General features: G+C 40.0%; 1 protein-coding gene across 2 annotated transcripts in view; it reads right to left on the bottom strand.

Annotated features, from left to right (window-relative positions):
* The window catches only part of lamc3 (laminin, gamma 3), a 233034-nt gene that overhangs the window by 191748 nt on the left and 16431 nt on the right, over positions 1 to 24855 (bottom strand). For both annotated transcript variants that reach the window (XM_029620255.2, XM_029620254.2), the window contains exon 2: positions 3030 to 3334. In XM_029620255.2, the coding sequence (XP_029476115.2) occupies positions 3030 to 3334 (305 nt within the window). The remainder of the gene's footprint in view (positions 1 to 3029; positions 3335 to 24855) is intronic.

Raw genomic sequence — 24855 nt, 5'->3', positions numbered from 1 at the left:
CCAAAAGAGCTGTCCAGTAGGTACTAAAACAAAGTCAATTTTCTCAAAAGTGAGGTTACAAGTTGATAAACTTTCAAAGCAAAGTACTTTCCCATTGTTCCTCAAATTCAGTATATGATAAACCATTTTGTAGATCAAATGTTGCTACATAATACCAAAATAAGGCCTTGGGTCACATAGGCTTCCTGGGCCATATACAGCATTGCTCACTGAGTTCCCTGAATTCCTATTGGACTTTGTAGTCATGGCAGATAATATTCAAATTTTTGGTGACCTTAACATTCACATGGAAAAGTGCACAGACACACTCCAAAAGGCTTTCGGAGCCAAAATTCAATTCAGTGGGTTTTGTCCAACATGTCTCTGGACCTACTCACTGCCACAGCCATACCCTGTTTGTCCCATGGAATAAATGTTGTGGATCTTAATGTTTTTCATCATAATCCTGGACTATCGGACCACCATTTTATTACGTTTGCAATCGCAACAAATAATCTGCTCAGACCCCAACCAAGGATCATCAAAAGTGGTGCTATAAATTCTCGGACAACCCAAAGATTCCTGGATTCCCTTCAAGACTCTCTCCGCCTACCCAAGGACGTCAGAGTACAAAAATCAGTTAACCACTTAACTGAGGAACTCAATTTAACCTTGCGCAATACCCTAGATGCAGTCGCACCCCTAAAAACAAAAAGCATTTGTCATAAGAAACTAGCTCCCTGGTATACAGAAAATACCCGAGCTCAGAAGCAACCTTCCAGAAAATTTAAACGGAAATTGTGCTACACCAAACTGGAAGACTTCCGACGAGCTTGGAAAGACAGTGCCGTGCAGTATCGAAGAGCCCTCACTGCTGCTCGATCATCCTATTTTTCCAACTTAATTGAGGAAAATAAGAAGAATCCACATTTTCTTTTTGATACTGTCGCAAAACTAACTAAAAAGCAACATTACCCAAGAGAGGATGGCTTTCACTTCAGCAGTGATAAATTCATGAACTTCTTTGAGGAAAAGATCATGATCATTAGAAAGCAAATTACGGACTCCTCTTTAAATCTGCGTATTCCTTTGAATACGTTATTCCTCAATTGTCCTGAGTCTGCACAACTCTGCCAGGACCTAGGATCAAGGGAGACACTCAGGTTTTATAGTACTATATCTCTTGACATATTGATGAAAATAATCGTGGCCTCTAAACCATCAAGCTGCATACTGGACCCTATTCCAACTAAACTACTGAAAGAGCTGCTTCCCATGCTTGGCCCTCCTATGTTGAACATAATAGACGGCTCTCTATCCACCGGATGTGTACCAAACTCACTAAAAGTGTGACTAATAATGCCTCTCTTGAAAATGCCAAACTTTGACCCAGAAAAAAACTAAAAACTAAAGGGCCTATATCGAATCTCCCATTCCTCTCAAACATTTTAGAAAAAGTTGCCGCGCAGCAACTCACTGCCTTCCTGAAGACAAACAATGTATACGAAACGCTTCAGTCTGGTTTTAGACCCCATCATAGCAATGAGACTGCACTTGTGAAGGTGGTAAATTACCATTTAATGGTGTCAGACCGAGGCTCTGCATCGGTCCTCGTGCTCCTAGACCTTAGTGCTCCTTTTGATACCATCGATCACCACGTTCTTTTGGAGAGATTGGAAACCCAAATTGGTCTACATGGACAAGTTCTGGCCTGGTTTAGAACTTATCTGTTGGAAAGATATCAGTTTGTCTTTGTTGTCCTCTGACAAATCAACTGCACAGTACATTTCAGTGTTCCTCAAGGTTCCGTTTTAGGACCACTATTGTTTTCACTGTATATTTTACCTCTTGGTGATGTCATTCGGAAACATAATGTTAACTTTCACTGCTATGCGGATGACACACAGATGTACATTTCAACGAAACATGGTGAAGCCCCAAAATTGCCCTCCCTGGAAGCCTGTGTTTCAGACATAAGGAAGTGGATGGCTGCAAATGTTCTACTTTTAAACTTGGACAAAACAAAGATGCTTGTTCTAGGTCCCAAGAAACAAAGATATCTTCTGTTGAATCTGACAATTAAACTTGATGGTTGTACAGTCATATAAAAAAAACTGAAGGACCTCTGCGTTCCTCTGGACCCTGATCTCTCTTTTGACAAACATATCAAGACTGTTTCAAGGACAGCTTTTTTCCATCTACGTAACACTGCACATGCTTTTGTCACTTCTAGGTTAGACTGCTGCAATGCTCTAGTTTCTGGCTACCCGATTAAAGCACCAAACAAACTTCAGTTAGTGATATACACGGCTGCTAGAATCTAGACTAGAACCCCAAAATTGTATCATATTATTCCAGTGCTAGCCTCTCTACACTGGCTTCCTGTTAAGGCAAGGACTGAACTCAAGGTTATACTTCTAACATACAAAACATTATATGGGCTCGCACCTACCTATCTATCCGATTTGGTCCTGACGTACATACCTACATATACACTACGGTCACAAGATGCAGGCCTCCTTACAGTTCCTAGAATTTCTAAGCAAAGAGCTGGAGGCAGGACTTTCTCCTATAGAGCTCAATTTTTATGCAATGGTCTGTCTATCCATGTGAGAGACGCAGACTCGGTCTCACCCTTTAAGGTCCTGGAGTGGCCTAGCCAGTCTCTAGACCTTAATCCCTTAGAAAATCTGTGGAGGGAGCTGAAGGTTCGAATTGCCAAACGTCAGCCTCGAAACCCAAAATCCCTCCTGAGATGTGTGCAAACCTGGTGGCAAACTACAAGAAACGTCTGACCTCTGATTGCCAACAAGGGTTTTTCCACCAAGTACTAAGTCATGTTTTGCAGAGGGGTCAAATACTTATTTCACTCATTAAAATGCAAATCTATTTATATAATTTTTGACATGCATTTTTTTTGATCTCTCACTGTTCAAATAAACTTACCATTAAAATCATAGACTGATAATTTCTTTGTCAGTGGCAAACATACAAAATCAGCAGGGGATCAAATACTTTCCCCCCCTCACTGTACGAACACACATCCTCACCTGCAGCACGGCGCTCTGGTCAAAGTTATATGCGCTGGGTCGTCCCTCCAAAGTAGAGAAGGCCACGTTGCCCCCAGTCAAAGGGGAGATGTCACTGAACTCGTCTGTGCACAATGCCATCCTCTCGTCGTCACCTGGGCGGATATATCCCTTGGCGTTCTTCCCGTAGGTCTTGCTACAGGAGGCGCTGTAGTACTGGTAGGGCACCCATGGTCCATCCTGATTTGTCCGCTTGTAGATGGCAAAGCTCTCCGGTCGGCTGGTGTAGAACTTGAGCCGCACGTAGGTGATCTCAAAGGCCTTACCTGTGGAGATACAGAAGTTAGTATACTACAGTGTGAAGGGATGCAGGAATTAGTATGGACACTACATACAAATATATACTATATACAGTATATACAAATGCATTTCAGCAGCAAACTTTCTGTCCCCCTCCATTTCTCCCCACAGAAACAGACTTGGTCTAATTGTTTGCGACACACATTGCTTGCTAATCATGCTATCGTTAGTTCAATCAAATATGACATTTTATAACTTTATAACATGTAAAAGGACAAATGCATGAGTCTATTTATCACTATGATTTATGTAGAAATGAAAGTTTCTTATTCTACTCTCCACCGCTGCCCCCTACTCACGATCCAACTCAATCGTCAAGTTTGCAGACGACACAACAGTAGTAGGCTTGAGTACCAGAGCCCTTGGAATGTGGTGTCAGGAAAATAACCTCTCACTCAACATCTACAAAATAAAGGAGATTATCGTAGACCTCAGGAAACAGCAGAGGGAGCACCCCCCCTATCCACATCGACGGGACAGTAGTGGAGAAGGAGGAAAGTTAAGTTTCTCGGCATACACGTCACAGACAAACTGAAATGGTCCACCCACACAGACTGTGTGGTGAAGGCACACAAGTGCCTATTCAACCTCCGGAGGCTGAAGAAATGTGACTTGTCACCTAAAGCACACAAACTTTTACAGACACACAATTGAGAGCATCCTGTCGGGCTGTATCACCGCCTGATATGACAAATGCACTAAACTCAGCAAAGAAAGAAATGTCCCTTTTTCAGGACCATGTCTTTCAAAGATAATTCGTAAAAGTCCAAATAATTTCACAGATATTCATTGTAAGGGGTTTAAACACTGTTTCCCATGCTGTTCAATGAACCATGAACAATTAATGAACGGTCGTTAAGACACTAACAGCTTACAGACGGTAGGCAATTAAGGTCACAGTTAGGACACAACTTAGGACACTAAAGAGGCCTTTCTACGTACTCTGAAAAACATCCAGGGTCCCTGCTCGTCTGTGTGAACGTCCTTAGGCATGCTGCAAGGAGGCATGAGGACTGCAGATGTGACCAGGGCAATAAATTGCAATGTCCGTACTGTGACATTTTTCTACACAATATTTCAAATATAAGGTACGATCGTCACTGCGCTTTGATAGGTCGGACAGTGTACTGGTGGGGCTCATTAGCACATTTGGGGACAGTCAAATATATGTGTATTTTATGCCAACCTTCAGTGAAATTGTATCAGTTTATGTGTTTGATGGTTATGCCAATGCAAGTAGAGCACCTCAATTGAGAGTCTGTTGTAGACAAATAGGCACTAGAAGTTCTCAACTGGTACTACAAAATTGCCAGTGCTAAACCTTAACATTTATTGCCTATACAACAGAAATTATCAACCGGAATGACATTTTCTCTCACAGGTGGCCAAAAATAACCATCTGAAATCCCCAGCCCTACTAAGCCATGCCTCCAGTCTCTGATCTGACCCGGTGGATCATAGCTCAACTACCCAACTAAGTGACCTAAATGGCTGGGTTAAAAATAACCCAACGTGTGTTCTGTCCACTACAGTGTCATGACTCTCTTGGTCGAGGATCCAAGGTCGAGGATCCAAGGCCTCAGATCAGCTTGGTAAATAACTGACAAGAACCAGACCCTCTTACCCACAGAAGAGGGGAAGGGTGGGTGGGACGGTTTTGACACCTTAACACTCTGTCTTAAATTCGAAGGCGGGAGGGGAATCTCCAGTGGTGGCAGTATCATGCTGCAGGGATGTTTTTCATCGGCAGGGACTGGGAAACTGGTCCGGATTGATGGAATGATGGAATGGCATTAAATACAGGGAAATTCTTGAGGGAAACCTGTTTTAGTCTTCTAGGGATTTGAGACTGGGCCAGAGGTTCACCTTCCAGCAGGACAATGACCCTAAGCATACTGCAAAAGCAACACTCAACTGGTTTAAGGGGAAACATTTAAATGTCTTGGAATGTCCTAGTCAAAGCCCAGACCTCAATCCAATTCAGAATCTGTGGTATGACTTGAAGATTGCTGTACACCAGCAGAACCCATCCAACTTGAAGGAGCTGGAGCAGTTTTCCCTAGAAGAATGGGCAAAAATCCTAGTGGTTAGATGTACCAAGCTTATAGAGACATACCCCAAGAGACTTGCAGCTGTAATTGCTGCAAAAGGTGGCTTTGGAGGGTGAATAGTTATGCACGCTCAAGTTCTGTTTTTTTGTTTTATTTCTTGTTTGTTTCACAATAAAAATATTTAGCATCTTCAAAGTGGTAGGCATGTTGTGTAAATCAAATGATACAACCCCCCCAAAAAATGTAATTCCAGGTTGCAAGGCAACAAAATAGGGGGTAAATACTTTCACAAGCCACTGTAAGAAGGATACTGTGACCTCTTGGTGGACAACAAGAGCCTTACACCCAACAGGCCTTTCCCATAGAAGGATGGATTGGTTTAAGAGAGATGATGAACAAAGACATTTACACGTAAACACGTTACATTCCTTAACAAACACTCCACTAGGGACTTTTGTCTCATGTAAGTGTGTATGTGTATTCTGTGGAATTATTTAGTTTGTTTGGAAATAATACCCAAATACTTTTTGGGTAGCCTTCCACAAGCTTTCCATAATACGTTGGGTGAATTTTGGCCCATTCCTTTGTAGGCCTCCATGCTCGCACACGCTTTTTCAATTCTGCCCACAAATGTTCTATAGGATTGAGGTCAGGGATTTGTGATGGCCACTCCAATACCTTGATTTTGTTGTCCTTAAGCCATTTTGCCACAACTTTGGAAGTATGCTTGGGGTCATTGTCCATTTGGAAGACCTATTTGCGACCAAGCTTTAACTTCCTGACTGATGTCTTGAGATGTTGCTTCAATATAGCCACAATTTTTCTACCTCATGATGCCATCTATTTTGTGAAGTGCACCAGTCCCTCCTGCAGCAAAGCACCCCCACAACATGATGCTGCCACCCACGTGCTTCACGGTTGGGATGGTGTTCTTCGGCTTGCAAGCATCCACCTTTAACATCCAAACATAACGATGGTCATTATGGCCAAACAGTTCTATTTTTGTTTCGTCAGACCAGAGGACATTTCTCCAAAAAGTATGATCTTTGTTCCCATGTGCAGTTGCAAACCATAGTCTGGATTTTTTATGGCGGTTTTAGAGCAGTGTCTTCTTCCTTGCTGAGCGGCATTTCAGGTTATGTTGATATAGGACTCGTTTTACTGTGGAGATAGATACTTTTGTACCCGTTTCCTCCAGCATCTTCATGAGGTCCTTTGCTGTTGTCCTGGGATTGAGTTGCACTTTTCACACCAAAGTACGTTCATCTCTAGGAGACAGAACGCGTCTCCTTCCTGAGCAGTATGACGGCTGCGTGGTCCCATGGTGTTTATACTTGTTTACTATTGTTTGTACAGATGAACTCTGTATCTTCAGGCATTTGGAAATTGCTCCCAAGGATGAACCAGACTTGTGGAGGTCTACAATTTCTTTCTGAAGTCTTGGCTGATTTCTTTTGATTTCCCCATGATGTCAAGCAAAGAGGCACCGAGTTTGAAGTCAGGCCTTGAAATACAATCACAGGTACACCTCCAATTGACTCCAATGAAGTCAATTAGCCTATCAGAAGCTTCTAAAGCCATGACATAATTTTCTGGAATTTTACAAGCTTTTTAAAGGCACAGTCAACTAAGTGTATGTAAAACTCTGATCCACTGGAATTGTGATAGTGAATTCTAAATTAAATCATCTGTCTGTAAACAATTGTTGGAATAATTATTTGTGTCACGCACAAAGTAGATGTCCTAACCGACTTGCCAAAACTATAGTATGTTAACAAGAAATTTGTGGAGTGTTTGAAAAATGAGTTTTGATGACTCCAACCTAAGTGTATGTAAACTTCTGACTTCAATTGTGTGTGTATATATATATATATATATATATATATATACACATCTTTTATTACATTTTGGAGATGGTCACTCTATAAACAACTTCTTCCGTGGTGCCCCAAATTCCTAATGAGTTAATTGTTACATGACTAATTTAATTGGGTAACAATTAAACATAGTTGATTCAATAAACTACAGTCATTAGATTATTGCAAGTCACGTCACGACACCAATGCTGGCTTGTTTTTAACCCAGCATTTTTTGAGTTTGTAGGCTGAGACTAGTCTAGTAGCCTGCCGCTATAATGACAGAAAAGGGTTGGAAAGGAAGGGTTGGAACAACATGAGACATCTCATCAGTTACGAAAAAAACTATGGGGGACCAGGTTCAATTACCATTGCTTGTAAAGAGATTAATATAATTCCTGCAGGTTAGGAATATACCTTTAATCTCTCATTTATTCCACTGGTATGAAACCAGATATGACCAGGGATCAATTAAACATAAACTGTTGTCTTGAAAGCTACATTAATAATGTGTTCCGATTAAGGCAACTTAAGATTTTGGAAAGCAGACTGACAGACATCATTGCAGAGCATGCATGTGTTTCCTGTGGAACTGATTTAGCAAAACCTCACATCTGAGCGGCAGCATTTCAGATAGGCAAGAAAGCAGACACCTCAACAGGGCCCTGATTAGTGGGTATGCTGAGCACATCACGGTGGGCCTCAAAGGTAAAACAACCAGCCAGCCAACCAACCAATAAACAAACAATCACAACATCAGACACCTTTAAGGGTGGACTGTGGATGTGACACGATTAAAGATATCATTCATTTGGTGATGTACCTCTAGTGCCTTATTAACCATCTATCGGGCTTCATTAGGAAGCAATTAAGGGATACATGGATAGAGAAAGAGGGCTAGAGAGAGAGAGAGGGAGAGAGTTGGGGAGAGATAGAACGAGAGAGTGCATGTGGGTGTGTGAGAGAGAGAGAGGGAAGACATGAATAGAGAAAGATATACAAATGTGGGAAGGGAGGGGCAAGGGAGGGATGAAGACATTACACTTTTATCTTAGGGATTTTCTTATAAACTCATACACTCCTTATAAAAAGGAAAAGCCAAAGCTGAGAAGAATAGGCATCTAAATTAGCCCCGTCTGGCAGATCCCCAGCAAAGAAGAAATGTCCTCTGAATTTCTTATGTGGGGGTGTCAGAGGGATTTGGCAGAATCTGCAAACTTCTAGCTATAATTGATGTTATAGTCTAATTGAGGCACTGGGGGTGAGCATACATTTTTTTGTTGTTTTGTTTGAGTGGAGAGTGGAGTCTCACAAGCCGTGTTCAATTAAACCTTGAAAGCACTATATTTCTGCATTTTGCAGAATCTTCATGCTTGCATGGCCACTTGTGGATGATTCTGCTGCTGCATGGGCTGTCAACCATGAGGAGCATGCTGAGAATAAGTATGTGTTTCCGTCCTAAATATCTCTTGATAAGTGAACCATAAAAATGTCTGATTATTGAACTGTATGTTGGCTATGTGTGTGAATCAGAGCACACATTATCTTGAGCATCAACCACCCTAATACATGCTTTCAAACAGAGCAGAGAATCCACAACACTGGCTAGGAACACTAGCTTCCTTTGGTGTTGTTTTTCCTATACCACTCAGCGTAATACCACCCTCATCCACTCTTGGTGACCTAGTAGGCAACAACAACCAACCTTCACTCTTTAAAGGGCCTTACATTAATGTAGTTTACAAAGGTTCAAATCAGTAAGGCTGGCCTGAACGCTAGCTTTAACTTTATCCAGTAAGCATAACATAACTCACATATAATAAGAAACTACAGGCATAGTGGGAATGTATACTGTACAAGCGTATCATAATCTGCATAGCATCTTGTTTGTTCTCCTTATATTTAGCCATGTGCGGAATGCCATTCACCTATTTACTTTTTACCCTATGAGCACGGCACAATAACGCACATCCCTCACGCTTGCTGTTTATTAACCTATTGGTACACACTTTACAATCATCACTTTTCTCTCTCTCTCAACCAATGGGCGTAAATCTTGGGATGTAATTATATTCCATGTTCTCTCACTTGCGCGTTACAGAAAAAGTTACCGACAACCTTCCACCTCCGCACAGTCACCAGCTATAATAACCTAAAGGCCCGTCACAAGACATCCTTTCTCCCAGCGGGGGAGTTGATGCCAGCAGTCCAGCAAACGGCTACCTGTCATCAGCATCTGGAACCCGAGGATCATTCCCCAAAATATGTCATATTACATTCCGTATTTGTTGTTAATGCAGTTAAGCCTGTACTAACTAGATTGAAGTATTCTTGGGCCTTATAGATTGTTTGTTTAAAAAAAAAGTGAGTGTGTATGAGGCCTTAGGCCTTAAGCATCTATCAGAGTCCAAAACGTGTATGCCGTGTTGGTTGGGAATTTTGGAGAGGTGCGTGATTGGGCTGTGCGTTGACCGCGAATGGGGATGTCAAAGCCGCATCAAAATGGTACGTCGGGCTATCCCTTCTCTGCGTCCGTAGACTGTGAATTAGGCTTAAGTTGAAACCTTTTAGTAAAATACCCATCACCCTGATAGGAATATACAGCCTAATGACATCCGTCTACTCCTCTCTGCCAAAACATTAGCCATCTTCACAGTTAGACTTCCTCTCTTGGCTGTCCCAACTCAGCAACACTATCTTTCCCACAGCAGCACTCAAATAATTTAATTTACTCTCTGCATGAGGTGAGTTTAGTTCCTGTGGAACAGATAAAAAAAGAGAAAGAAAAGGAAGAGGAGAATAAAATGTGTGGAAAGTTTGTGCGTCCCCTGTGATGATATTCAGTCTAATTGAGAAGGGCATTAGTGTGTTTTTCTCTGTTACTAATTGATGATGAGTCAGCTTTGTCAATCTTTCATCAAAAAGGCTTACATAATGTCTGCAAGTAATTTAATCTGTATTTCCAGTTGATCCATTACACCCATAGATCCCAATTATTTTTACACTGAATATCAAATAATAATAAAATCATTTTTTTGTGTTCAATGTTCATTCTGTGCTCTCAGAGAAGTGAACACAGCAACAGAGAACCACTTGAACTGAGTAGCTGAATCAAAATTACTGTGTTGAATAAGTTTTACCTTGGACCCCTCTCCAGCCCAGCCATCCGGTCATCACACAGCTGTGTTCCCCACCACGCTTGGGCCCTGATGTGTCCTGAGTGGCCCAGACCTAGACTAAACTACATCTCCACAGTAGACTCAATATTTACCAAGCTACTCTGGATATTTACAGGATTCTCATATATGTCTGTTCGCTTTGAAAGTTTGGGGACAGTTAAATTTTTTTTTGTAGATTAGCATTACTAAACTTGACAGGAATAACGTCACTGAATTATCTGTGGTTGAAAAAGGAAGTGTTTGACCCTGATATATGGTCTTTGGTCTGACTAACGTGCGATTCTGCCCTAGAAACACTTTTTGCTTAATCTAGTTTAATAGCATTGAAAGTATCTTGAAACCAGTTACATTTGTGAATGTAAAGAGTAGTAGTTTGTTCATAGTTGTGTATATAGACAGTTGTATATGTACAGTACACTGTAAAGAAAGAAAAACATTTCGTTTTTGACAGTAAATTACTGGAAGCACACTATCCAGTATGTTACTGTGAATGTACGGTAAAATACTGGCTGCACAGAAGCCATTAAATGACTGTAGATTTACAGGACCTTTACTGTAACACAAATTTACAGTGCATTACTGGAAGCACAATAGTTAGTAAACTGTTGCAGTTTTATAGGCAAAGGTAGCTAGTGCCAAAGTCGAGCAGTATTTCTGTTACATGTATTTGATATAGGCATTTCCATACTTTTATTCATACCTAATATTTTGTTATTTGCATTTCACTGGCTGGAACTTCTTATGGCTGGGGGGCAGTGTTGAGTAGCTTGGATGAATAAGGTGCCCACAGTAAACTGCCTGCTGCTCAGGCCCAGAAGCTAAGATATGCATATTATTAGATTTGGATAGAAAACACTCTGCAGTTTCTAAAACTGTTTGAATGATGTCTGAGTATAACAGAACTCACATGGCAGACAAAAACCTGATAAAAAATATCCAACCAGGAAGTGGGAAATCTAAGGTGTGTAGTTTGTAACTCTTTGCCTATCCAATATACAGTGTCTATGGGGTCCGATTGCACTTCCTAGGGCTTCCACTAGATCTCAAAAAAGGTTCTAAAGACTGTTGACGCTTCTACTGTGAAGGAGGAGAGAATGAGAGCTGATTCAGTAAGAGGTCAGGCAAAGGTCAGACAAAGGAATTCTCCGGTTGAAACATGATTGAAGATTTATGTTAAAATCATCCTAAAGATTGATTCTATAAATTGTTTGACATGTTTCTACGAACTGAAACAGAATTTTATGACTTTTAGTCTGGCCTGCGTGTCGGGAATTTGGATTTGTGAACGAAACGCAAACAGAAAGGAGGTATTTGGATATAAATGGACTTTATCGAACAAAACAAACATTTATTGTGGAAATGGGATTCCTGGGAGTGCATTCTGATGAAGATCATCAAAGGTTAGTGAACATTAATAATGCTATTTCTGAATTCTGTTGACTCCACAACATGGCGGGTACCTGTATAGCTTGTTTTTGTGTCTGAGCACCGTACTCAGATTATTTTATGGTGTGCTTTTTCCGTAAAGCTTTTTTGAAATCTGACACAGCGGTTGCATTAAGCAGAAGTTTATCTAAAGTTCCATGCATAAAACTTGTACCTTTTATCAATGTTTATTATGAGTATTTCTGTAAATTGATGTGGCTCTCTGCAAATCACTGGATGTTTTGGAAGCAAAATATTACTGAACGTAACGCGCAAATGTAAACAGATTTTTGGATATAAATATGAACTTTATCAAACAAAACATACATGTATTGTGTAACATGAAGTCCTATGAGTGTCATCTGATGAAGATCAAAGGTTAGTGATTAATTTTATCTCTATTTTTGCTATTTGTGACTCCTCTTTGGCTGGAAAAATGGCTGTGTTTTTCTGTGACTAGGTACTGACCTAACATAATCATTTGGTGTGCTTTCGTCATAAAGAATTTTGAAATCGGACACTGGTGGGATTAACAACAATTTTATCTTTTAAAATGGTGTAAAAATGTGTGTTTGAGGAATTTTAATTATGAGATTTCTGTTGAATTTGGTGCCCTGCACTTTCACTGGCTGTTTTTTAATGAGCCTATTTTTTGAGTTTAGCTAAAATATATGTATATCACATTTTTTTCTAATACAAATATATACTTGGTAGTTACAGCATTCTCTGAAATGGTAACATACATTTTTTACTTGCTATGACTGTGGTATATTATTGTTAACCTTAGTTTAATACACGGACTGTAAGTCACTCTGGATAAGAGTGTCTTCTAAATTACCAAAATGTAAAACATTTAGCTGGCAAAGAACCCTGCTGGGTATTATTCTAAAGACCTCCTACCCCAAACAAGTTCAGATTTGGATCAAAATACAAATAGTTTGAGGGCGGAGTTCATTAGAATAATACCCAGCAGTATGCTTTCCAAATGCTCATTTTTAACTTTTTAGGGCTATGGGGCAGTATTCAGAAATTCGGATGAATGACCTGCCCAAAGTAAACTGCCTGTTACTTAAGCCCAGAAGCTAGGATATGCATATGGTAGTATTGGATAGAAAACACTTTTTTTGAATTTTCTAAAACTGTTAAAATCATGTCTGTGAGTATAACAAAACTGCTATGGCAGGCAAAACCCCGATGAGAATCCACCTAGAATTGTATTTGAGGTTACAGCCCATTCAAATGCTTGTTTATGGTAGATTCAAAGGAATACCTCCCAGATTGCAGTTCCTATGGCTTCCACTAGATTTCAGCAGTCTTTAGAAAGGGTTTCAGGCTTTAAAAAAAAAGACTTAGTAATTGTAGTTTTTCAAGGTCCTCTCATTTTGGACTGTAGTCTTCTGGCGTGTGTGGATGAGGGCTCGCACTTCGTTATTTATCTCAGGTATTGAACATACTACATTCCGTCTTAAATGTTAGTTTCTTTACATATTAGGGTACCTGCGGATTGATTAGAAACATTGTTTGACTTGTTTGGATTAAGTTTATTGGGAACTTTTGGGATTCCTTTGTATGCACGTTGAACGAGTGGAACGGGTGGGTTACTGAATCAAACGCTCCAACTAAACTGACTTTTTTGGGATATAAAGACTTTATCGAACAAAACGACCATATGTTGTGTAGCTGGGACACTTGGGAGTGCAAACAGAGGAAGTTCTTCAAAGGTAAGCAATTTATTTTGTCGCTATTTCTGACTTTTGTGACACCTCTGCTGGTTTGGATTTTTTTTTAAATGCTTTTGTGTGTGGGGTGCTGTCCTCAGATAATCGCATGGTATGCGTTCACCAAAACGTATTTTTGAAATCTGACAACGCGGATGGATTAACAAGAAGTTAAGCTTTTAAACGATGTAAGACAATTGTATGTTCATGAATGTTTAATATTACAATATTTGTATTTTGAATTTGGCGCTCTGCAATTTCACCGGATATTATCGAGGTCACTAGTGCCCCCCACCTATCCCAAGGAAGTTAATTTACATTTTGGTCATTTAGCAGACACTGTTGTCACTGCATTCATCGAAGGTTTATAAAAAACACATATCACAGTCATAGCAAGTAAAATGTTTCCTAAACCATTACTGGGACTGTTGTTATAGTTAAATATCCTCCATTTGTAATAAAATACCTTTTGGATGTATTTTTGCTAATCTCTGGCAAGTACAAAGTATGTTACTGTAATATAAACATTAACTTATCATCAGCTTCCTGTAGGTTACTGTAAAATGCAGCTAAATGATGAAGTTAAACACTGAAGTTAGCCTATACCGTAAGATAAATAAATGCTACTGTAATCATTTTGGCATTACACAATACTTTACTGTAATTACATGGTATTAGTGCAAGCTCGTTGGTTGCTAGGTATTTGTACATTACAGCATCTTTATTCATATTTGGTGTTTTATATCACTTGCGACTCCAAAGGCCTAAACAAAGGCTTCCAAACTGGCCGTGTTTACAGGGCAAAACCGATCAAAAGGACACGGATTAATATTGAACCATTGGAGGTTTAAGACCCACTGTCACTATGATCTGTACCCAATAAACATTACGTTGTTACAACACTACTGCCACATATCAGTTCAATTGGTACAGCATTGTCAATAAAGGGTGCAACAATTACACTGAGTGTACAAAACATTAGGAACAGCTGCTCTTTCCATGACATACACTGACCAAGTGAATCCAGATGAAAACTATGATCCCTTATTGATGTCACTTGTTAAATCCAATTCAATCAGTTTAGATGAAGGGGAAGAGATTGGTTAAATAAAGATTTTTAATACAAGCGAGACACGGATTGTGTATGTGTGCCATTCAGAGGGTGAGTGGGCAACACAAAAAAACGTAATTGCCTTTGAACAGTAACTGCCAAGCGCACCGGTTTGAATGTCACTCACTGCAACACTGCTGATTTTTCATGCTCAACAGTTTCCCGTGTTTGTTACATATGGTTCACCACCTGAAGGACATTCAGCCAACTTGACATAACTGTGGGAAGGCTGGGAGTCAACATGGGCCCACATCCCTGCGGAACGTTTTGACACCTTGTAGAGTCCATGCCCCACCGAATTGCGGCTGTTCGGAGGGCAAAAATGGGTGCAACTAAATATTAGGAACATGTTCTTAATGTTTTGTACATTCAGTATATAGCAAGGCAAGTCTCAAAATATGTTAATGAGCAAACAATTCTTTCCCCTCACAAAATGTTTCCACAATGCACTATTCACAGAATGCTGTAATAAATATACGCAATACATAAGGGATAATCAATGAGGGGCTATGACGTGGAAGCTGTGTTGACCTTCCACGAGGTTGCATTTTTTTCAAGAGAATGGATAAAGAGTTGCCTGAGTTGCTTATTCGTTTCATACCATGGCTATGATTTAACAGATTTGACACTAGAAATGTGTTCAAAATCCACTGAAGTAGTTTGCAAGTTTACTAGATAGCTACAGTAGTTGCTCTTGTAACCAAGCAGAATTGCTAGTTTAGTTAACCAAACCATCAGTATTAGCTTGCCATTGTGATAATCAAATTCAACAATGCCAATTGGTTACACAGACTTTTGGCCTCCCATCCTTTTCTAACCATCTCTCGCTGGCTTTGTTTTCGTGTTACCTGATGAAATTGCTGTACACTATGATCTTGTTGCCATCTAATACACATTGAAATGTCATAAATCAACACTGCAGAGCTCTCCCTGTCCTCTGCAGTGCCTTGATTGTATTACTGTTGATGACATCTGGTATCTGGAAATGTATATGTACACCCTGGCCCATCTACTATTGCTAGCCCCAATTCCGACTTATGCCGATTTCTGCTCTCGTAAAAGCCTGGGTTTTCTGCACGTTAACACGAGAAGCTTATTACCTAAAATGGATCAATTGATAGTGTGGATTCACAGCTCCAATCCAGATGTGTTGGTCATTACTGAGACATGGTTAAGAAAGGTTAACAGTATTCCAAACAGTCTTTCTGGTTATAACCTTTTTCGTCAAAACAGATCTTCCTAAGATAGGGGAGTGGTAATCATTACCAAGGATCGCCTTCAGTCCTAAGATGTCTCAAACCAAGTCTGTCCCCAAACAATTTGTTTTTATGGTTTTAAGCATTCAACTTTCAAATAGCTCTTTGTCGACTGTTGCTGAGTGTTATCGTCCTCCATCAGCCCCAGCCTGTACCTTATTATCTGCCCTAAGGTCTCTCCTGGCCCCTTACACTAAGTCTGAATTTGTCCTGCTAGGTGACCTAAACTGGGACATACTTAAACCATGCCAATCTCCAAGGCATTTCTAGTTGATCGCCAAACATTTCTGTAAAAAACGATAAAGCCTTGTGTTCCTATTTTTTGGGGGGGATAGTAGTTGCAGCCAAATCAGCTGCCCTGCGCACCGGGTAGGCAAACTGTTGCCGTTTGGTGTGTCTGAAGGTACGGACTCTGCCTTCCCGGTGGGCCTGGAAAGGAAATCAAGCCTATGCCACTGCTGGCCAATCAGATTGCTCAGATGACCGAGTCTGCAGTAACACAAAATTGATACTGTGAGATTTCAAAACATGTAAAACCATGACTAGAGAGAGACTCAACGAATACAGCAAAGAGCTGCTGTTTTTATGAGTGCGTTCATGTTTAAGTTCTTACTAAGCACTGTCAACACTTTCTATTCAACACTTTTATAACCCATGAAATGCGCGTTCCTCCTATTTCCACTCAGCTCTACAACAAGCAGTGCAGCAGTAATGAATGAGTAGGAAAGTGTATCTATTGGCTTGCGTTGTTGTTATTATTAGCGGCTTTGTTCTTTTTTAATATCTAGGAATATTTCCCTTTCTCTGTTCATAGGAGTAACATGAATTTGTGCATGAGGCAGAAATAATGCGGTGCGACTCGAGTTTCGCCATCAGCTGGAAGACGGTGTCCCTTTTTGGTCAGTGTCAGTGGAGGAAAGGGAGAGCGGAGGGATGTAGAGATACGACCCTCAGTCGACCATCTGCTCTCTCCCTCCGCTGAGACTGACCATCAGATGCAGGCACCATCAGCCCAGTAAAATAAAAAGCAAATGATTTAAATGTATGCTCACTCAGCTGTGCCTCAAAAGTAATACAACAATGATCCAGCATGATCTTATAGCCTGCCGCAAATTTGGAAAAATACTTTAAAAAATGTCCCGAACAACTACGCAATGGCAGGTAAATTCAAGCAAAGCCAGGATGCGGTGATAATGTATTGGACCTATAGCTTACTGCACAAACCTCACTGCTACAGTACTGTTGCATAGGCTTACATTTCTTAATGTTTGGGCTGCAATCCCGTTAACGGGATGATATGACAACAGCCAGTGAAAGTGCAGGGTGCCAAATTCAAAACAACAGAAATCTCATAATTCCTCAAACATACATGTATTTTACACCGTTTTAAAGGTAGTCTTGTTGTTAATCTCACCACAGTGTCCGGTTTCAAATATGATTTTCAGCGAAAGCACCACAAACGATTTTGTTTGGTCACCACCAAACCACAATAAAAACAGCCATTTTTCCTGCCAAAGAGAGGAGTCACAAAAAGCACAAAAAGAGAGAACATTAATCACTAAACTTTGATGATCTTCATCAGATGACACGTGTTTTGTTTGATAAAGTTCATATTTATATAAAAGAAAATCTGAGTTTACATTGGCGAGTTACCTTCACTAGTTCCAAAAACATCCAGTGATTTTGCATAGGCACATTGATTCAACAGGAATACTCATCATAAATGTAGATAATACAAGTTATACACATGGAAATATAGATATACCTGTCCTTAACTTTTTTTGGCTGCAGGGGCAGTATTGAGTAGCTTGGATGAAAAGGTGCCCATTGTAAATGGCCAGCTCCTCAGTCTCAGTTGCTAATATATGCATATTATTATTAGTATTGAATAGAAAACACTCTGAAGTTTCTAAAACTGTTTGAACTATGTCTGTGAGTATAACAGAACTCATATTGCAGGCAAAAACCTGAGAAATTCCACTTCCTGTTTGTATTTTTTCTGGGGGTGGCAGATTTTCAACCAAGCTCTCATTGAAATTACAGCGAGATATGAATGAGTTTTTACTTCCTACGCCTCCCACTAGATGTCGACCTGCGTTCCACCGGTCATCTGAAGTCATTCTATTTCTCCGGTTGGAATGTTATTCAAGATATGTAAATATCATTCTAAAGATTGATTCAGTACATAATTTGACATGTTTCTACTGACTGTTACGGAACTTTTGGACATTGTCACATTATAGTGGACGCGCTTTGTGACTTTGGAATTGTTTACCAAACGCGCTAACCAAAGTAGCTAATTGGACATAAATAACGGACATTTTCGAACAAATCAAGCATTTATTTTGGACCTGGGATTCCTAGGACTGCATTCTGATGGAGTTCATCAAAGGTAAGGAAACATTTATCATGTATTTTCTGGTTTCTGTTGACTCCAACATGGAGGCTAATTTGGCTACTGTTCTGAGCTCCGTGTCAGATTATTGCATGCATTGCTTTTTCCTTAAACTTTTTTTAAAATCTGACACAGCGGTTGCATTAAGGAGAGGTATATCTATAATTCCATGTGTATAACTTGTATTATCATCTACATTTATGATGAGTATTTCTGTTGAAACGATGTGGCTATGCAAAATCACTTGATGTTTTTGGAATTAGTGAATCTAATACGTCAATGTAAACTCAGATTTTTTAAATATAAATATTAACTTTATCAAAGAAAACATGCATGTGTTGTGTAACATGAAGTCCTATGAGTGTCATCTGATGAAGATAATTCAAGGTTAGTGATGAATTTGATCTCTTTCTGCTTTTTGTGAATGCTATATTTAGCTGGAAAATGGCTGTGCTTAGTGTGGTTTGGTGGAGCCCTAACATAATCGTTTGTAGTGCTTTTACTGAAAAGCATATTTGAAATCGGATACTTTGGTGGGATTATCAACAAGATTAACTTTAAAATGATATCAAACACATGCATGTTTTAGGAATTGTAATTAGGATATTTCTGTGGTTTGAATTTTCACTGGTAGTTGTCATATCGATCCCGTTAGCGGGATTGCAGCCATAACAATTTAAGAAACACCCCCCATAGAGAAAATGTGTATTAAAAACAGGTTCAGCCCCTGGATTGACTGTGATCTTGCAGAGTTACTCCACCTCAAGAATTGCATTTAGCGAAATGCTCGGCACACACATTCTCAGACTGACTGGCTCTCATTCAGGCAAATGAGAAATACGTGCACTTAGGTTATCCGGAAGGCCAAAGTTAGAGAACTTCTCCTTAAAGTAGCTATCTGAAGGCTTACCCCAAGAAGTTCTGGAAAACGGTTAAAGACCTGGAGAATGGAGAATCCTCACAGCTGCCCATGTCCTTTACAGTTGATGACGTGGTTGTTACTGACAAGCACATGGTTGAGCTTTTTAATCACCACTTCATTAAGTAAGGGATTCCTATTTGACTCAGCCATGCCTCCTTGCCCATCCAACATTTCCCATCCCTTATAATATGATTAGCCCCGATGCTCCTCCCTCTTTTTTCCCCTGCCCCGCTACAAAGTTTGGTCACTGAGTCCGAGGTGCTAAAGGGGCTCCTTAAACTTGACCCCAAAAAAGCATCTGAGTCAGATGGTTTAGACCCTTTCTTCTTTAAGGTTGCTGCCCCTATAATCACCAAGCCTATCTCTGATCTTTTAAAGATGTCTCTCCTCTCTGGGGAGGTTCCCATTGCTTGGAAGGTAGCCACGGTTCATCCTTTATTTAAAGATGGAGATCAAGCTGTTATAGGCCTATTTTAGGCCTTCTATTTTGCTCTGTTTATCAAAAGGGTTGGAAAAACGTGTCACTAATCAACTGACTGGCTTTCTTGATGTCAAAAGTATTCTATCTGCTATGCAATCTGGTTTCCGCTCAGGTTATGGATGTGTCACTGCAACCTTAGAGGCCCTCAATGATGTCACCATTGCCCTTGATTCAGGGCAGTTTCAACTGTTCTGCCTTATTATTATTATTATTCGACCATGCTGGTCATTTATGAACATTTGAACATCTTGACCATGTTCTGTTATAATCTCCACCCGGCACAGCCAGAAGAGGACTGGCCACCCCACATAGCCTGGTTCCTCTCTAGGTTTCTTCCTAGGTTTTGGCCTTTCTAGGGAGTTTTTCCTAGCCACCGTGCTTCTACACCTGCATTGCTTGCTGTTTTGGGTTTTAGACTGGGTTTCTGTACAGCACTTTGAGATATCAGCTGATGTACGAAGGGCTATATATAAATACATGTTATTTGATTTGATTCTACGCAATGCGGTGCTGCTATTTTTATTGACTTTGCCATAGCTTTGGATACGGTAGACCATTCCATTCTTTTGGGCAGGCTAAGGAGTATTGGTGTCTGAGGGATATTTGGCCTGGTTTACCAACTACCCTTCTCAAGGAGTGCAGTGTATTAAGTCAGAACATCTGCTGTCTCAGCCACTGCCTGTCACCAAGGGTGTACCCCAAGCCTTGATCCTAGGCCCCACAACCTTTCTCAATTTACATCAACGACATAGCTTCCTACTGCCTGAGCTCTTCTTATCCATTTATATGTATATGACACATATACTCAGCTGGCTCTCCCCGTATTTGTATTAAATGATCTACAACAAAGCTTTCTTAGTGTCCAACAACCTTTCTCTACCCCTAACCTTGTTCTGAAAACTTCCAAAACAAATGTCATGTGGTTTGGTAAGAAGAATGCCCCTCTCCCCACAGGAGTGAGTACTACCTCTGAGGGTTAAGAGCTTGAGGTAGTCACCGCATACAACTACTTGGGAGTATGGCTAGACAGTACACTGTCCCCCTCTCAGCACATATCAAAGCTGCAGGCTAAAGTTAAATATAGACTTGTTTTCCTATATGGTAATCGTTCCTCTTTCACCCCAGCTGCCAAACTAACCCTGATTCAGATGACCATGCTAAATTATGGAGAGGTCATTTATAGATCGGCAGGTAAGGGTGCTCTCGAGCAGCTAGATGTTCTTTACCATTTCGGCCATCCAATTTGCCACCAATGTTCCTTAAATGACACCTTACTGCACTCTACAATGTTCTGTAAACTGGTCATCTCTGTATACCTGTCGCAAAACCGACTGGTTGATGGTTATTTATAAAACCCTCTTAGGCCTCACTCCCCCTATCTGAGATATCTACTGTAACTCTCCTCCTCCAAATACAACACCCGTTCTGCCAGTCACATTTTGTTAAAGGTCCCCAAAGCACACACATCCCTGGGTCGCTTGTCTATTCAGTTCGCTGCAGCTAGTGACTGGAATGAGCTGCAACAAACACTCAAACTGGACAGTTATGTCAATCTCTTTATTCAGAAATTCAATCATGGACACTCTTACTGACAGTTGTGGCTGCTTTGCATGATGTATTGTTATCTCTACCTTCTTGCCCTTTGTGCTGTTGTCTGTGCCCAATAATGTTTGAACCCTGTTTTATGCTGCTCCCATGTTGTGCTGCTTCCATTTTGTGTTGCTACCATGTTGTCAGCATGTTGTGTTGGTGCCATGCTATGTTGTTGTCTTAGGTCTCTCTTTATGTAGTGTTGTCTCTCTTGTCGTGATGTGTGCTTTGTCCTATATTTGTATTTAATGTATTTTTAACCTTTTGCCTTTTGGTAGGCCGTCATTGTAAATTAGAATTTGTTCTAATTAACTGACTTGCCTAGTTTAATAAAATGTTAAATATTTTATTTAAATAAATAATGACATTTGGTTTCAAAAGCAGCACAAAAAAGAACAAGTAAGAATGAACAGTGGTGGAAAAAGTACCCAACTGCCATACTTGAGTAAAAGTAAAAGATACCTTAATTGAATATGACTCAAGTAAAAGTTAGTCACCCAGTAAAATACTACTTGATTAAAAGTCTAAAAGTCTTTGATTGAAAATATACTTAAGAATCAAAATTAATGCTAAATCATTTCAAATTCCTTTTTTTGGGCAAACCAGGCTGCACAATTCTCTTGTTTTATTTCATGGATAGTCAGGGGCACGCTCCAACAACATCATTTACAAATGAAGCGTTTGTGTTTAGTGAATCCTCCAGAACAAAGGCAGTAGTGATGACCAGGGATGTTCTCTTGATATGTGCGTGAATTGAAAAAATGTCCTGTCAAGCATTCAAAATGTAAGTACTTTTGGGTGTCAGGGAAAATGTATGGAATAGAAAGTACATTATATTCTTTAGGAATGTGGTGAAGTAAAAGTTGTAAAAAATATAAATAGTAAAGTACAGATACCAAAAAAACTACTTAAGTACTACTTTGAAGTATTTTTACTTAAGAACTTTACACCACTGAGAATAAACTATAACCTTTAAATTCTACCGTGCAAATATATCGTACGTTACAGGGAAATAATGCACGCTCTAGAATGCCCTTCAAGCCAATCAGAAACAAGTATTCAACAATGCCATGGTATAATTAAGTGAAAATGCCAGGGAAGCCGGTGTTTGGAAGATATATTGGCACGGGAGTGTTTGCTTGGATGGCATAATTCAAATAATGATTGACATATTTTCCTTAACATTATTTGATGAATTTATTCATACTATTTCATCCTTTCACAAGATATAGTCCAGACACAAATCTAGGGTTGCTACCCAAGCTGGCTGGTCGTTCGTTCTATCGGTTCGGGTGAGAGACGCAACCCATTTGTTCAGTCTTTATGTTCTGCATCTATGGACATGGCCCAGTCGTTCGTTCTAAATGTTCCCGTTGCTATACTGGTTGGCAACGTTCTTATCCCTTGCTTGCTAGCTAGCCGATCTCGGCTAACTTTCGGTCACATCAAAAAGTGCAGCCAGAATAACAGCAAAGTAGCTGCATTTGTTTAAGCTGTTTTCTAGTGATATTTATTTGGATACATCCATAACAACGAGCTAATGAGTCATCAGGATACTGTTGTTCAGAGTAGCTAGCCAACAACACAGCTACAGTAACACAATCACTTAAAACTGTAGCTGGAAAGACTGCAAACTAGCTGCACTTAATTTTGTTTGACCTTTTTTCAACTGACATTTATAAAAATGATGCCAGTTGATTCATGACTTCAACTGGCTGAGAAACGCTGCCTGTCTGTCTCGTCCTAACACGTTCATGACTATGGGACAGCTGGAGATTGAATTTGAATATTGAAACAATGTTGCAAATGTCGGACACACAGCAAGGTTTATACAAATCTCCCACTGTAAAGAAATTGTTAGTCTAAAAGAAATGTGAGATAATGTCTAGATGCTTTTCATAGTGGAGATCAAGTTTATAAAGTACCTGCCTGGGCTGATGGGACAGTGGATTGCGCAGTCAGAACAGAGTAAATAGGCATTTTAACTTAGATTTAGCCAGTGGAAAACTTGTGGAATAGACACTTGCGGCAATGCGGTTTTAACAAATCAGCATTAAGGATTAGACCCATCCATTGTATGAAGTACTTTATTTTTTAAAATTGTATTGTAATACAATTACAAGAATTGCTAACAGTGAATATATAATTATATATATTACAGCGTACCAATGAACATTTGTTTTATCACTTACACTTGTAGAGGCCCTAACAAAAGCTTTTAAACTTGCAGTGACTACAATGCAGAACACATCAAAAGAACATGGCTAAAAACTGAACCAATAAATATTTGAGAATTGCTGCAACTCTGCTCTGTTACCTAGAAGACACTCTCACTAATGGGTGCAACAAGTATAACCTCGTACAAGGTACACCTCAAAATGTGTTAATGAGCCGCAATAACACTACGCAACCACAAAAGGCGTTTGGCACTCCAAAATTACAGTATGGTGCAGTATTCTGTGGCGGTGGTACTGAATTACAGTCATTTATTGGCAGTACAGTAGACAGTAAATTATTTAAGATTGACAGGAAAATGTTTTTAGAGTTACAAATTGCAGTATTGTACCATATTCTGTGGTACTTAGAGTAAATTACTGGCAGAACAGTAACAAATAAATTACTGCAGATTTACCTGACAAAATACAAAAAACAACAGTATGATACTGTATTCTGTTAGATACAGCATTCTCAGTAATGGGTGCAATAAATATAGCCTATGACAAACAGGTAATACAGTACTTTACTGTAAATTTGTATTGTAAAATGACAACAATTGAGCCCCCATAATGCATTGCTATTTTCAGTACTGTACTGTAATCTAGAATAACAGTAGCTAACTGAAAGATTTGCTGTAAATCTACAGCAATTTGTTACAGTGTAGTTCTCTTAGACTCTAATGAAACAATGCAGTACTATCTGTGAGTATTACTGTGCCAACTAAGGCAGACTTTTATCCTCTAACATCTGAGACACAATGTTTATTTATTTTAACATCAGTTAATGGGAAGCAGCCGCAGACAGAAAGCTGTGTTTGCTTATGTGTGTGCGTGTGTGTGTGCAACAATCTGACTCGATTAAGTATCACCAGAAAGCCAAGCACTCTTCTTATTTTTCTTCTTCATGTTTTGTTTACTCTCCCCCTCCCCCTGCTATGCCAACCCCACTCCCATCCTCCCCCTACCTCTACACAGACACATTTCTGACCTGGCAGAACTGTGTGTCCCTGCGTCCTACTGGTGTGTTTATCGTCCTGGCGACCCTTCGGAGACGGAGGGGTCTTGTTTTGTTTGGAGGGCCAAAGGAAAACAGACAAACAGGCATGTGGAAGGCTAGCCCAGGCAGGCCCCCCTTGCGGACCACAGATGGGACACGGTTGGCTTGTAATCAATATGGAGGAAGAAGAAACACTGTGACCCTGGTTCTGTGAGAAACACAGGATTGGGGGACGTCGACTTGAATAAAACTATTTTATGCTTTTACACAAACAACAGAAACCTCTCTCC

This window comes from Oncorhynchus nerka, linkage group LG19 (genome assembly GCF_034236695.1).
Source record: "Oncorhynchus nerka isolate Pitt River linkage group LG19, Oner_Uvic_2.0, whole genome shotgun sequence".
Taxonomy (NCBI): domain Eukaryota; kingdom Metazoa; phylum Chordata; class Actinopteri; order Salmoniformes; family Salmonidae; genus Oncorhynchus; species Oncorhynchus nerka.
This window is presented reverse-complemented; position numbering and strand designations above follow the sequence as displayed.